Raw genomic sequence first — 16790 nt, forward strand, 5'->3', positions numbered from 1 at the left:
AAATTACTACAAACTTGCTAATCAAATGCTTTACTATGATTACTCTTAGCTGTTTGAAATTACATTGAACTATCTCCTAATTCTGAAACACACCAACCTGGAATATTACAGACTAAGTCTTTATTTAGGTACAGTGTGACTACAGCTTGAATACTAGCATTTTTCCACAATAAAGAGTTCATGCTTTTCATAAATAAAAACGTGGAAAACAGTGTTTACCTTACAGGTGTTTAACAGTGGGTTTCATATTTCAAAATAAATCACATACATGTTTTCTATCTGGCCACTAAGTCATTTGCTGAGCTTGGTGTAGCTGCTTACTTTTGCTGAAAATCCTTGATTAATTTCTTTGCCTTGTTATATTTCTTCTCCAGAGCCTGATACTGGCTTTGCGTCTCCTTGAGGTGCTCATTCACCGTGTGACACAGGGTTTGTGCCTCAATCCAATAACTCTCTAATTTCATCATCCTTTCCTTATTCTCCTCAATGTTCTGCTGGAGTTGGGTCTTCTCCAATTCCCACCTCACCTTCTCATTCTCAGCAGCCTGCAGCTGAACAAAGCAGTGGAGATGCAGTCCATAAAAAGCTGCAAAGTGCAGCCTAATAGTTTAGGATTAATTCAAACAATGTGAATAGGGAGAATCAGTGAATTAGTAACTACTATAGCAACATGCTAGCAGTGGGCAGAGTGTTACAGGACAAAGAAAACAGGCTGACACATGTATTATTCTTCCTCATAAAACCAAGCAGAGTTTTTGCTCAGTGTTCCAGTGCAGCTTCTATGCTTCTCTGGGTTATAGTAACCTATCTGACTGACTGACATTTAAAAATCTCAATAGTGGGGTACTCAGGCAAACTGCCAGGTTAATCAGCCAGCACACGGGATGCATTTTGCTTTATGCATGTGACTCAGGTTCTACAAAGCATTCACACACTTTCAGAAAATGATGACATTTCTTATTTTGGGAAGGGGGAATTTGATTTCCTGATTTTTTTTTTTTTTAAATTTTTTTTTTTTTTTTTTTTTTTGTGTTAGGGCTGTTGTCATTTCCTAACTGAAGCTATCTGCAGGTTTCAGTGTTTGGTGCTGAATAAGGGTAGGGTTATACAGCATCTTGTGTAATTTAGCTCCTAGAATTCAGTGAACAAAAAAAGCCTTAACATCTCTGTTTATTTATCAAGACTTTTTAATTTGCTCTAGGCAGTTCTGCTAGCATCATGGCTGATACACTCCAAAAAAATTAACTTGTTTGCAGTTGTATTAGTAACATACCTAAACTAGCCACATTTTCTTCAGCTCTATTGAAAAGACAAGGTAAAAAGGTCCAACACTAAAAGGCACATTAACCCTAATTTTGCAAATGGATTTGCATAGATGGATGTTTACACCCACACATTGATGCCATCAAGTCAATGGGCCTCGGCACAATCCCAAGGGATCGACTGTGTGGCTCCAATTGCTAGATTGGAACTGGAAAGCAGAGGAAGAAAAGATTTTTGAATTTTCTGACTGAGACAGGACAACAGAAATTGTCCTTACAGAAAATAGTTGCACTTTGAATTTCTTTTTAACAGTAATTTACGCTGATTTGATAAACACTATGCAAAATACACAGTGAGTGCAAATGCTGCTGGAAAGAAATAATAATCTAAAATCTTTTCTGAAGTACAATTTTCTCTTTTTCTTATTTTTTTTTCCTTTATAATGCACTCAGACTCAAAGAGAAGGATGTCATTATAAAACGTAATACTGCTGAACAACTGAATAATCAGTTGGGTTCCCATAAAGGTTACCCTAGTACAAAAAAACCCAATTCATTTTTATTGCTATGGCAGATTTAATTTATTAACTAGCAGCTGATTGTGAAATAATGTTTTCTTTTAAACTGGTCATACTTTTCCTTCCTAGACTATCTTTTAAAGAGAACTGCATCAACATGAAACAACACTTTTTCTTCTGTATATAAAAATAATTTCTATTAAATACCTTTAAACAAACCAGGTTTTTTAAAAATGTCGATAAAGGAAAGTAGCGATAGTAGAGATACTTTAACATCTCTGGTAAATAAAAAATCTACTAACTTCAACTTGAATATTCAATCCAAATATAATTTTAAAACCTGAAAAAATGCATCAGAATTTTAAAACTAGGAATCTGCCACTTAGTCATTATGGCACTCCTTAAAACATATGTTTAATTGAAGCTACAAAAGTTGGCAGTTCCTTTTCATAGCAGCACTTAAGATTTTTACTTGAAACTTGGAATAAAGAATATACACCAAGACAAGATTTATCTGAGCCACAGTGCTTCTTAATCAGCCTTTAGTAAGGATGTTGACTTCTCCATCCACATAAAGATACATGTTTTCAGATCTGATTTTGCATGAAGAAAAAAAATCATATATTAACCATATATTGATTCTTACCTTTGTCTTCAGCTTCTGAATTTCAGCTTCTGTAACTGCGTGTTTGATTTGTAACTAGAATTGAAAATATAAAATAAACACGTGAAGTCACAGAGAGTACTCCGGTATTTTTAAAGCCTGTGCTGCAAGTTGAATACCTTATTACATAGCAGAAGGCCCCGAAGAGTGCTGCAGTGCAGTAGATTGTAAATTAAAATGTCTAGCTTGCAAAATGACTCAGTCTGTGCAACCTAATTAAAGATAGGATGCCGTCTAACCACTCATAATTTCAAATCAGAACATCCAATCTGTTTAGCAAAACCAAATGTCTTATGTTTAAAAAAAATAGATGTTATCCTGCTGGGCTTTGCTCTCCTCTGATGTGAATGTGAAATACATCCCAGTGCTGAAAGTCCCACTGCACTGATTAAAGCAGGCACGTTACAAAAAAGCAAATATGGAAATAAGCGATTTAACAACTCAAGAAGTCAGGAAAACCTTGAGGGAAGACTCCACACATTTATTTCATGCAAGAAGAAAGGTAAGCAGATGCTATCCTTCACCATCAGCTGGAGTTACTCTGCTCAAACCAGCTAATCTCAATCGAGAGCAGTTACACAGGGAAACTGTAAATAACAGCAACAGCATTGAAGCACACAAAGCAATTGCAAGCGGATTAACAGCCCAGGCACTGTGCTAAAGGTTGTAGTTACATCACCAAGCAGCCACAACAACAGGGGATCAGGGAAAGGGTTGGTGTGGAGGACCTGGCATCCACCTGAACACTTGCTGTGGGATTTCTTCTGTACTAACCTATATTAGTCTGATCCTGTGAACAGTCACTACTTTGAGTGTATTTATTAGGCAACATCCTGAAACACTGTTAGTTTTACCACAAAGGTCTGCTGTTCATAGGCTCCAGGAATGCTCTGAGGTACAAACCGAACCACAACTTCAACAGCATAACCCCAGTCCAAATGGAAATGATCATGCCCATGTGCCTAACACCGGCCTGCACCCCAATCCCTGCTGCTGTGCTATTTAGAGCAGGCAGCACAGACAAACTTCTGACAGGCCCCAAAACCTTACACTGAATCAGTGACTCATGGACATAGGGTTTGGAGCTGAAAGCAAGGGCAAAAACTGAATTACAGCCTGAGCTAGCACTGCAGTGGAGACAAGGCCATTGTCCATTATTTATTAATAGAAAGAATAGTTACAGAAAAGCATGTTTACATGCAGGTTACTTCTCCTACAAGACTTAACATGAGCTTTTGGGAATAGCTTATGTTGAGCTAATAGAGTATGTGAGGTCGTTGTACTCAACCAGAAACTAACATCTCTGGTGAAGCAATGGCTACATTCTTGAAGACCCAGCTGTTAGTAAGAAAATGTGCAAATTAATCAAAGGAGAAGTTCTTCTGGAAGAGAGGAATAATTTTCAAAGTAACAGGAGCTATCACTGAGCTGACCAGTACAAGTATCTCTGAAAAATGCAAAGCTAATTTAGAAATTCCCTTTTCATGAAGTCTCTTGAATACCTTTCTTGTGGCGCAGGAAATGCACACCCTCATATACAGTTTGGTTTGCAAATCAGCCTTAATTAATATACTGAATAAACCTAGTCCTTTAAGGTCGAGAATTCCTCAATTTATGCTGGACACAATAAAGGAGACACCAATTCACCAGTTCCATTTAGGAATCTTCTTTCCAACACTCATTTCTTGGTCACAGTCTCCAGAGGAGACTGTAAAAACTTCTAGTGCCCACGATCATCTGTTACTTATGCACACTTTTTGACTTTGCACTGAAAAGTGTGACAACTTCATGTGCTCAGTGAGAGCAGAGGTAAGATTTCATTTCAAGTGAAACCAGGCACTGACTACAGCAGCTTGCAGAAACACAGGTAATCACAGGGCTCCTGAGGAAGTGCCACAGGGGAGCAGGGCTACTGGCCCAGGATGGAGAGGTGCCTGTGCAGCTGGGAACAGGGCACTTGGCAACCCGGGAGCTGGTGTTAATGGCAGGAAGTTGCCAGTGAAGCTGCTGCACCCAGTAGGCCAGGAAGCTGAGAAGGACATACACCTTTTTATAGTTATACATATTACAGGAAACAAAGGAGATATTTTAATTAGCATTTGCAAGAAGTTACTTGCAATTTTTGAGCCCAGTCATTCCAACCTCTGATCTGCAATTTTCAGAGATTGAGAATTGTTTTCTTTCATCATTGCATTCCTGTTAATAGTGAAAAATTATGAAAGAACCATCTCAAAACATCATGGTGTTTATAAAATGCCCAGCCCTTTGCTTAGTTCTACTGCACTGCTCTGGGATGAGATAAAATCAGGGTAATAATGCTTGAGCTAGATTTTCCCCTTTGCAGACTTCATAATGAAATCGAAAAGCCAAGACTCAAAGCCTTAGGCTACCTGCTGACAGTCCACTCCCATCTCTTCTAAAACCCCACAAATCCATAAGGAGCACTTAAAGAGCTTATTATTACATACACATAAACTCCAAATTGTTGCATAAATGACAATCTGCTCAGGTACAGATGGTTTTAACAGCTATTTCCATGCTCTCTGTTATTAAGTTAAAAAAATGAACACTGAGCACCCAGCCAGATCATTGAATGAGTACGTGGTACAGCAGATCCCACTGAGGCAGAAGAAAAAAGACACTTTTCTGCTTAACAGAAAAATGTGTAGCTGGATAGGTACTTTTTAAACAAAAATAACTAATTATGCTTGTAGAATAGATGAGAAATACTAACACATTCATAGGTTAGACTAAATAACAGGCAAGGTCAACTATTTGGCAAGAAAATCTGGACTCTACAGCTAAAATTTTTTTAAGCAAGTTTACTAACAGGGGATCAGAAATCTTTATTCCATGTCCTGTATAATGCCAGACAAATTCTTGGCAGATACTATTCTATTTTTTTTTTTGTTTTAAGTCAATATAAAATTGTGATGGCTTCACTTCAACAAAGACATTTTGAGTAAATTTGGGCACATTTCCTATTCAAATATGTCGTGACAAGCTAATTAATTTTCTTCAAACTAATAAAACTTGTTATAAAAGGTAAGTTTTAGAGAGAAAATGGATTGAATTCATCAAGACTGCAAAAGGTAGAATGGATGAAAGTCTGTCAAATGTTAAAATATCAGGGGTATACTGGGAAAGAAAGTACACATTAGAATCTAATAATCTCCATGACAATTTTTACGTAATCATTATATATTTTTTGCATATAAAAATCATGCATTTTCCATATATTTCATTAAAACATGAAATAATGAATTCTTACATAAATGTCCCTTTTCCCTACAGATCTTGTCTCTCTTCAATCATCACAGCTAAAATAAAGTTTCTAGCTATTTCTCTCAATGCAGTTAAGAAAAAGCAGTCCTATTTTTCCTGCTTTACAGCCAGGAAAACAAGACTTTCAGAAGTACAGTGATTCACCCAGGAATGCCCATCCCTCTTCTGACTTTCATTGCAAAAGCAAGGCATTTCAAATAAGAGTGCTCTCACAGTATGGGAACACATTTTTTGTTGCAAAGACTGAATTCAACTAATTAGGTCAAACTATTATGCTTAAAGATTATGTCCTACCCATTTGCCTAATACTTTCATTAATCTCTGGAGTAAGAACAAGAAAGAACAGTTATTCTTTAACTACAATTCCAGAAAACACTGTGTGGGCTTGTGCAGTGTGATCATGAACAAGTCATCTAGTGTTGAAAGAATTCAGGGCAAATACCAAGAAAAATACATGTACTCACTCTGCATCAGCCAACAAAATGCAGCTGTGTACGCTTAAATACAATCAGCAAAACAAAAGTGGTGTGCTCAGAACAGCAGGAACTGCATGGGCTGCTGAAAGAGTCCACTCTTAGGCATTTTATGTTTTCTTCTCAGGCTCTCATCTACAATTACACTCAAGGATCCCAAGGTACCCTTATCTGGTCTCTAAAACAGCATTTGAAGGCCATTACAGAAGACAGGTCTGCAAATAACTTCAAATCAGCCTGGACAAGCTCAAGTATGGCAATAGCCTGAGTTTATGGAAACTGTATTCAAGCACAGTTTTAAAGGTAATTTATTCACAGGTGAGTTCCTTGCCCATCACTGCATCTTTGGTTTGCATAGCCTTGGAACACTTGCTGGCACATGGAGAATGGTAGCATCTTCCCACCACTTTGAGACTGTATTTCTATGTATGATGAAAAGTATTAGAAGATGAAGTAAAATGTTCTGCTAATTCATGTAAGAGCCTGAAACTCAAAATATGGGGTGAGAAAATTATAATTTAAGTAAAGTAAAAAACTTTCAGGAAACAATGATGAATAACGGTAGGCACCCAATGGCTGTGAAGGGTATTAGCAGAAAAGGGAAGACTGTTTGCTCATTGACTGATTACTTTCCATATATTACTTTCACTAGATAGTAGTAACAATATATTTATACAAGATAAAACATCTGCTTTGAGTGGAGGGAAGGCAAGAGGATAAGTGGAGAAGGATAAAAAGGGAGTCCTGGTATTTTAACTCCTATCTGGTCCCAGGTTCTGCTGCTCAAATCTCCTGCGAGGTTCTGGCTACTTTCAACCCTTCCATCTTCCTGTATTTAAAAAAAAAAAAAGTTCTTTACTGCCATCACTCAGCCCATTACCATAAGCTTAGGTACATCCATTGTTTCATACTATTATTTGTATCAGAATTCAGGAAAGCTCAAAAAGAAGCCACATCAAAAGCACAGCCTAAAATACAGAAGAAATGTCCCTCAGTACTTTGCTATGTGAAATTATATGAATTCAATGACCACAATGAACACCACAGTTAGTACAGGTGGGTGCTATACTCTGTAACCATAGACTTTGGTAGAATACCCTCTTGAAGTATGGCTGCTTCCCCATTACAGCATCTTTCTGAACACATGACCAAACATATGACATGGCTGTACACTGACGAGTTGCTGTGTTATGGTATAGGATGAGTTTCACATGTCTCCACTGAATTTTAACATTTGCTGTTTAGTTTCCCCAATCACCTTTTACTGGAATCTTACAAAAACACAATACCAACCAACCAACCCAAACCAAAAAAATCCCCACCCCAAACCCCAGCAATCTGCTAGTGATGAATTAACTTCCACTTTGTCTACCTGGTCAAACTAAGTGCTGAGGCAGAATAACTTCTATACTGAAAAGCTAATTTACAAATTACCCTCCATCAATACAACAGTCACCTGGAAGCTGATGCCAAAATATCTCCAAAGAACAGTTCTGCTTCTTTCAAGAAGAAATTTTTGAGTCATTTCAAAGTACTAAGCATACAAACAGCAAAAAACCACTCCAGTTTTCAAGAGAAAAAACCCAAGCACTAAGCACTGAGATAACTAAAAATCTGGTTCAGTGAGGTATTTCAAGAGTATTTTCTGATATATTACTTACTTCTTTGAATTTGTGAGCAAGTTTGCTGGTGTCCACATCACTGGGGGAGAACATGTCATCATTTTCAGGGAGATCGAACACTTCAATAGCCATGTCACCTCCTGGAAGGACAGGTTCCATGTCTTCATCTTCTTCATCTGTAGCATATTCCCCTGTCTTAATTTTATAGCATTTAAGAAATTCCAGTTACCCTCTTATTATGCAGAGACTATTCAAAGATTAATTAAGATACTGTGCAAACACAGCATTCTGCGTACAAAAAAGGTTATCTTTGTCTTTAGCTATAACCCCAGAACTGATGAATTCTACCAGACAAAATAAAACTCCACAGTAGTATTTCAGTACATTAAGAGAGAAAACAGTGTCTTAAGCACTAATAACTTAGTTCTCAAGCATTACTGGCTCTGCATTTTGATGGTTTCATCCTTTTCCAAGTGAGACCTCTTTTCCATAGGAAGAACTCTCCAAATTTATTTCAGATTTAACAAGGAATCTTTTCCAAACGGAAAAAAAAGCCCCAGAATACGACCAACAGGATCTTGATTAGTCGTTAGTAACGTCATCTGGATGAAGTAATTCTCCAGTGATATTCCATGTTGAATTTGAAAATTCATTGGTTTGTTCTTTATAAACAAATTAACGATAGAAAAGTAACACCCACTCAGAAAGACAACAGTAGGAAAAAGAAACTGAGTGTCAGAGAAGTTCAGAGTCTGAAGCCAGAGTTTACTCAATTTTCACCCTGAATAAGGAGCTGCTTTGAGCTAGTTTTGAACAGTAAATGTGGGTGTTTCTTGGGCTGGTAAAGCATGAGATGCAAACAATTTGCTGACAAAACAGAATTAAAAGAAATTGTAAGCTGCAATCAGTATCTCACAAACAAACAAAACAAAAAACCCCAATAATATCGAAAAGAAAAAGCTTGCAATATTGAACCCCAAATTGCCTTCTCAGTCTTTTGCACGCATGTCTGTGCTCATCTCTCCCCAACCCTAAGGTGAATGGTACCACCTCGCTTCTGCAGGGCTCCCTCTGGATGCTGGAGTACAGCGCATATGGATAACAAACAGCCTGCTGGCTGTGCAGATGACTGTGCAAAAATGTTATAAAGCAAACATTTCCCTCAGGACCACATCTGGATTTATAAGGCTTGGGACTAAATAAATACATGGAAAAGGAAAGGGCGGGGGGACTGGTGCAGTCTTTGTCATGCTTATACAGTAACACCACCAAAATTTTGACAAAACTATTTGAAGTTTTTCTTCATGAGCTTCCAGTTCCTGAGATGAAGAAACATAGTAGTATTATCAGAAGTATATTCCCCATAGTGCTAATGTAATCTGTTAGTGTCATTTTCTGACAAAAGGACTTTTCAAAACAAGAGGTAAGAACTTGGATGTTTGAAGAACAATTCAAACCTCAGCTTCCTACCTTAATTCAACTTCCCAGCTGTTTAGGCTTATGTGAGTCTCTCAATTAAAAAGCAGTGCATGGCAGATATTGAGTCTAGGTGCACAGGTACACAGAGGCAGCACACAGAATCACAGAATGGTTTGGGTTAAAAGGAACCTTTAAAGATAATGAAAAACCTACATTCTTCTTTTTTAAAAACACTGAAGTTTTAAAAAGCAAAGAAAGCCAAAACACATAGAAAGCATAAAATAGTTTAGTAAAATTTTCTGATGTTAAAAGAACTACTAAAAAGAAGGTAAGTCACCAACATGGACAACACATCTATACTTTAAAAGTCACTGTAAAGCAAGGCACTTTTTTGGTGAGTTACTGCTGCCTCTGTAAATAGTTACTTGTTCTCCAATGAAATAAACAGTAAGCATTTACTTTATATACTTCATACCTACTAAGAATATATGACTAAGAATCTCAATAGTCTTCTACAAAAAACGCTAACAGCTGGTTTTGCTTCTTCTTTCCTTATTTAAGAGAAGGGAAGAACACAGTCCATCTCACTGGAGTTTTCAGGCATGTAAGCATTATAGCTAAACAAAACAACAACTGAAATCGTCATTCTGTACGTCTAGATCTCATATACACATACAGAAAATGTTCTGTTACACTACACTTGTAGTAACTTCTGTTTCTGTTTTACTGTCACTGGCTACGTGTAGTACCTAAAGGGAAATTTTGGCTACTAACTCTCCTGGCTCTTTCCAGGAGAAAGTAACACCACCTTCACACACCATCAGGGCTACCAGAAGCAGAAACACTAACTCTCAAAATCACACAGAGATTCCAGTGAAATTAATTTCTGTGGGGAAAAAATACTAACAGTCCGTATACCTTCCATTTTGCAGTCATTAACCCTGAAACATCTCTAAGGTAATACACAATCGTAATTTCTACATTAAAAAAAGTACATCTTGGCAGGTCCATCAGCAGTGGCAAGGAAATCTCTGAAGCATGCGAAGAGGAGGCAGAAACAGGATCATTAACCAGTAAACTCATGCCCTGCTTATGTAAAACAAAACAGATCTGGCTCGGCAACATGTGCATTTTAAAGGAATATATTAATCCAAAATCTCAATTACATTTACCAGTTTTGGCAAAGGAATAAAACAGATGAATTTAGTTAAAACTGACTTCTCCAAAGACTTTAAGAAGAAGTACTGAATACAAAAAGAAAAATGAACACACATGAAGGACTAAATTATCAGGGAAAAATTCAAGAGCAGGCAATATTCTACTGGCCTCAGGAGCCAGAGTGTTTGAAGAGGAACATCAGGCAGCTAAAAATGAACACAAAGGAAAATCTTGCTTCAAATTGTACATAATGAGTGTCAATGAGCACAGTCATTTTTGCTTCAATTAATGAAAAAGGGAGCTGTCAAAGCAAAGCACAGCTCAAGTAAACAAGACACCAGGACGACAAGAACCCATTATAGAACTCAGAAATAAATGGGACTCTTGCTTTTGTCTTCAAAAGAAAGGGATTTCATCTTACAGTCATATGGAAAACAAATTACACGTTCAAAAGAACCAATGTGTACATTAAGGAAATATACATAATAAACTACATGAAACATACTTCCCCTGAAAAAATTAACTCTGCTGACTTTTGTTCCACATGAAACTACCAGAAGGTTGTTTAGACACTGTGCCAGTTAGCTAGAATGTGAAATTCACTATTTTACTAGGAGCAGCAAGGCACAGAAAAGAAGTTGTATTACTTCAAATAACAAAGCCCTGTAAGGTAAGAGTTGTTATTGCAATTCCCTGAGGTTCTCTGCAATACATTTTGGTTTCTTAGCTGACAACAGCAATAATATTTTTTACTTCATAGTCAATGAAAACTTACATGCTCTTGAAGGGAAATCTCAGATTCTTCATTCTGTGTTGGTGAGCAGAATTCATCCATCTAAAAGCCCTACTTCTCATTTCAGTAGCACCTAGGGCTTCAGCTTGTCCTAACCAAAGCAATAGCTTCTGATAGTAGCCATTTCATTTTGCTATATGCTATAACAGCTAATAGCATGAAATTATCAACACAAACTGTAATTTTCCACTTCTAAAAGGAAAATGTGTTACTTGCATTGTTTAACTGCCTTAACTGTAAATTTCTGAAATGTGCCTAACACTCCCAAGCAGAAATAAGGAGCTGCAGCACCAGCCAGGATAATGCAGACAGACCTTCCCCACATCACCATAACAAAGGCTACACATTTCAAGCTACACCTTTTGTTCCGGCTGAAACTCTCCCACAACCAGGAAACCATTTGAAGAACTATAAAAATAACTCAAGCCCATCTCTTCATTTGATTTTTTTCTTTGATGGGCTATACTTAATTCTTTCAAAAGAGTGAAGAAAAAACATAATGGTATAGTACTAATCATTGCTTTTACAGGAGTGCATCATATTAATGATATTGAAAAAAATGTACTCTGAAAGCTTTGGTTTAGCAAATGTACTCTTCGGGTGTTAGACATTCAAGTACATTGCGACATTTTTTGTGTGTGTGCGTCAAGATTTTCTTCAATGGTTCTAATGTTGCTTTGCTCTCAGCATGTCCTGATGAATGAGAATTTAAAATGAAAAAAATATTCATATGACTATTAGTGATATTAAAATAGATTAAAACATCACTTGCATTAAACTACTTGTCTGTGGCCACAGAGTGAACAGAATCCTGCAATATATTATTCATTTCACATTTTGCATCACCCCATGCTGCCTTCTGGGGAACAGGTCATCTGCTTTACATGACTTTTGTCATTCGCTGTAGAACATGAAGAAGATAATACCAAGTTCAAATCAAAATTCCAAGAAATGTCAGAATTTGACTTGTGCACAGAACACTATGTTAACACAAGGAATTCAAAAGGTTTCAGTCAAGGATACAGATTCAGGTCATAATTAGCACACTAAGTAGGAAATACAAAGACACTGCCTACTCCAAAGCCTTTGCGTTTTATTTTCTCACAGGATGCTACAAATTGAAAGGAGGTGGGACTTTAGGAAGCTAGGCAAACTGGTGATGAGCAAACTCTGCAGCAGGCTACCCAGAGGCGACATACTCTCCCAGCTTTACTGGGATTAGCAGAGACTCACTAGGAAATGCCAGCGCTGCCTGTTGTAGGTAAGACTTGAGAAATAGCTGATTCTACTGGCTCAAGTGCTTGGCTTGTGGGAGCTTAACAAGTTGTGAGCTGATGCACACTTATCCTCTAGTCTTTGCATGGACTCCACTGTGAACATCCATCTTCTTTTAGTGTTCAGTTCTGCACAAGGGCTTTGTGTTTCCATGCAAAAATTTAAATGAAGGAGCATCTGAAAGAATCCTGCAACCCTGTGACAACCTGCAGCCTATGGTAAAAGCAGATTCTAAAATGCAGGGCATTTATATAGTAAATGATGAGTTTTCAGTATTACTTAGACAGTAAATGATATATGTCTTAGAAAAACTGTGTGTATTAGTGTGAATTTTCCCCAACAAACAGCTGTCAGGCAACATTCCTTCAAGACAGTGGAATGAGAAAGTAGTAGGCTAACATTGCATCTCTAAATTTAGTATGTAACTCAAGTCCACTGCCCACTAGCTGGCAGAAATCAAAACTGCCTCAAAATACTGCTTTTCAAAAGAACTTAGATCCTTCTAAAATACCTACATACTCCTTGGGCTATGAAGACTGTCAGAAGTTCCAAAACAGAGGAAATCCAGCCAGCTGGTGGCACAGCAAGATAGAACACCAGAACTTGCACACGCCTGGCACACATTCTCTTCCTGTGATTTGACTAGCTGTAACAAATACAAGTCATGCACCATGACTCCAGGACTCAAACACAGATCACTGATTTCCTGCTCTGGAAAACTTAAAATGTTATTGCTGTCCTTGTGGTAAAGTCTCTGAGCCTCAGAATTTGGCAGTCTGAAGATAATTTTCATGTTTATTATACAGCACTGTACCTGGAGATTCATGTTACCATATTTTAAAAGGTGTACAAAAATTAATAGGATGGCTTGACAGCTCTGAGGCTGAGCAACTCCTGTATCATTCTGTGCTGCTTCAATGCAGAACTCCTTACACTGGCAATCCAAATACTCCTGAGCTCCATGCAGTCAGAGTAACTATTACTTTGATGAAACAGACTCAAAAGGTTAGTAGTGGTTTTTGTACACTTGTAGATAGTCATTCAGCCAGTCCAAATGGAGATTTTCTTGCCCAAAAGGTGCCCTGCTTACCAGAGCCAAAGAATGCAGGGCTGGCGGTGGTGTCTGGCACATAGCAACATAAACCCAGCCAGACTTGTCCACACAGAGCAAGATAAGCTCTAAGCAGTAATGCTTGTATTTGACAGTAAATGGAGCAGAAGTGCTTGTGGTGACCAAAAATGTCTTTGAACTGTGGCTAACGTGCATTAGATCACAGTTTACATCGTGTCAGCTGTCTGTGAATGGTGCAAGTTATGCGAGTAAACTTGGATGGCATAGTCAGGTGACCAAAAAAATAGTAATATTCAGGATTACTGCAGGTATCAATTATTTCTGATAAGTCTCTTAATTAAGAAAGGGAACATACTACATTGCATACCTTAGTAACTAAACCCCAGCATTTATTCTGAAAATGTTTACCACCCACACCCCAAATATATATACGGCATCAAGTAGGAAATGGGTATGACCTTCAATGATCCCAATGTAGATTTTAAGAACTGTATTTGTTCTCAGGCCTAATTCCTTCTCCTTCCAAAACAGATAATTGATGAGGTCATCTGGATCTCCCCTGGTAGATGTCTTTTCCTTTCTTCCTCCTTTCCTCATATGCAAGACAAAAGTTGTCTTTGCACTGCAAAGACCATTGCCAAAAATCAAATGTCATAATCACACAGACGGTCATCATCCTCAGTGTAGTGCTAGAATAAGAAAAGATACCTTTAACTCTCTTAATTAGGGAAACATCTGGGAAAAACTCACCCAATTTTATTTTTTCTCTATGATCTAAAGGCACTACCAACAGAAACCACTTTGTGAATTTGTTATTTTTTGTGAAAAATTTATGCAGTGAACAGGACTTAAAGAGTTTGTAACCACCAAATTGCAAGAACAGGACACATCACAAAAAGTACCTGATACCTACTCATCCCTGTCCTCTTTCAGTACTGTACTGAGAAACACTTGCATGGTATATGACAGTGTCACCATCAGCACCTTCACAGCAACAATCCCTACTGAAGGCTGAAGTAGTACCAGGATCAGTATTGATCAATATGGGTTTAACAACATTTTCTTTATTGCCAGATCTTGAGTAACGCCACCTGTGTGGTGCATGAAGGTAAAAAACACAAACATTTGAGATTTTTTGCAGGCGGATGTGTCCCATAGATAAAAGCTGTAATGCATCGATCACACACAGAGGTCTGCCTTCAGCCACACATCCCTCTACATGCAAGTACACAATGAGAAAGATTTGATCATCAGGCATTTAGGACACACCTCTCTTGCCTATATGAAAGCTATCAGACTATGCTCACCATAAGATGGTACTGAAAGTCTTCAAACCCTGACATCTACAGTACGCTGTGATGAGTTGTGAGAAGTCTCTTTTCCCAAAAGCTAGTTGATCCATTTTGTTTTTGAAGAGATTGTAATGGAGTTCCTTCAAGAAACTTCTCTTGAATTTAGTTCTAGACTAAACAGAAGTTAGAAGACTTGCATGTTTCTGTAATTTGAGGAGGGAACAGAGAGGATATGGATTTTTCTATCCTTCATGGTCTCGCCCAGGCTCACATACCTATGCATGTATGTACAGCTCTTATTTACATGAGTTATATGAGTTATCCTGTCCCCGTGACAGGATTAATTCTAAGACATATTGAAATATTTTTATTCTTAATATCAGTGGAAATTGAAGTAAGTGAATGCATTACTGGGGCTACACATATTGCTATTTTAACAGCTTGTTTCAAAATCTGAGTGAACCTTGATTTTATGTCAAGACTATTTTTTTTCTAAAAAGAAAAACTAACCTGAAATAAATGCCTACCATGAATTCTCTATCTCCCCTTATCTATTGTTCCCTTACACAAATAAAATAAAACTGGCCCAGGATGAAAACACACTAATACATGGAGTCTAGCATTTCAAATAATATCACTCAAGATGATATGAAATGATGGCAGTATGCTTGGGCTATATGGAAGCAGTTTGTTACAAAACCCAGCAGCTAATTTAGAGAGTAACACAGACAGTAGCAGTCTCTGAAAAAGCACTCAAAATAATCTTTCCAAGTATCTTGGTAATTAGGCATACTAGGAATTTTACGAGAATGGAGAGAAATTATGGAAATTTACTGCACAGACTTGTTAGTTTCAAAACTTTTGTATTGGGACATCAGGCACTAATTGTAAACATGAATATACACTTCAGACGAGGTGGGCTAATTCTCTATCCTGTGGAATATCTGTTCACACAGAAACAAAATCAGTGTATGGAAAGAGGGGCCTTACCCAGAATTTTCAGAAAACATTCTGACTTAAGAAGTCAATTCTTCTAGAAAAAAACCCCAACTTCCTCAACCCCTCTAAAAGTTAGAAAGCAACTTTAACCAGTTTTCACAAAACTTTACCGTTTCAGTGCACAACCAAACAAACTTTATTCCCTTATTTCAGAAAGGTATATGCCTTCAAGGAAGAGCAGTGCTTACAGAAGCATCAACCAACTTGGTATTTGCTCTTCTGGACCAAAATAAATACTTTAAATCCATGATGAAAATTTTTTCTATAAATTTGTTCTTCAAGTAAGATTCATCATCAAAATCCGTAAAAATCATCAGCAAAGGTAATGGAAAGGTCCAAAAGTTGACCTCTGAGTGGTAAGTAAAAAGAAGGAATTAGGAATAGAAAACAGAACATTAAAAAACACCAAATAGTGAAACACTGGACAGGCTGTTACCTCATCATCATCTGCATCATACTGTGCATAATGCTGCTCCAGCAGCTCTCTCTGGCGGCGTTCTTGTTCTAGAGTTTGGCTAATCAGCTGCGCAACCTCGCTCACTTGTCCCGGTTTTTCTCGTCCAATTACAAACCTATACAAAACATTAGCGAAAAAATATTACTCCTACTGTTTGCCAAAGTTCTAGAGTTTTAGCCATTTCTGATACAGAGGGTAGCCTTTTTCTCCAAAGATGCGTAGTTGTGATTGTTTCAAATGCATTCTGTGGATGAGATTTGTCACAAGGGCACTGTGTGCAGGAGTAGGAGTGATCAGACCATGACAGGAGGGGGGAAAATAGAAGTGACCATGACATGCCTTCACTCCAAGTTTCAGTAAACTATAATCAGCTCCATTCCCTTTAGAGGCATGTATTTTCCAGAAAGCTACAGAAGACCAGATTGTTATGGATGCACAGCACACTTATCGCAGCTTATAGTGAAAGAAACACGCATCAGAGTAACTCCTTCCCAGCCTGAC

The 16790-nt window shown here is 37.7% G+C and overlaps 1 protein-coding gene across 7 annotated transcripts in view; it reads right to left on the bottom strand.

Annotated features, from left to right (window-relative positions):
- PPP1R9A (protein phosphatase 1 regulatory subunit 9A) overlaps positions 1–16790 on the bottom strand; it is a 135167-nt gene that overhangs the window by 26835 nt on the left and 91542 nt on the right. For 6 of the 7 annotated variants that reach the window (XM_039549903.1, XM_039549905.1, XM_039549902.1 and 3 more), the window contains exons 6-9: positions 16269–16404; positions 7864–8019; positions 2427–2480; positions 322–551 (exon numbers count right to left, since the gene is read on the bottom strand). In XM_039549903.1, coding sequence (XP_039405837.1) covers positions 322–551; positions 2427–2480; positions 7864–8019; positions 16269–16404 — 576 coding nt within the window. The remainder of the gene's footprint in view (positions 1–321; positions 552–2426; positions 2481–7863; positions 8020–16268; positions 16405–16790) is intronic. The other variant, XM_039549906.1, reaches the window with a different exon arrangement.

Source organism: Corvus cornix, chromosome 2, assembly GCF_000738735.6.
Source record: "Corvus cornix cornix isolate S_Up_H32 chromosome 2, ASM73873v5, whole genome shotgun sequence".
NCBI lineage: Eukaryota > Metazoa > Chordata > Aves > Passeriformes > Corvidae > Corvus > Corvus cornix.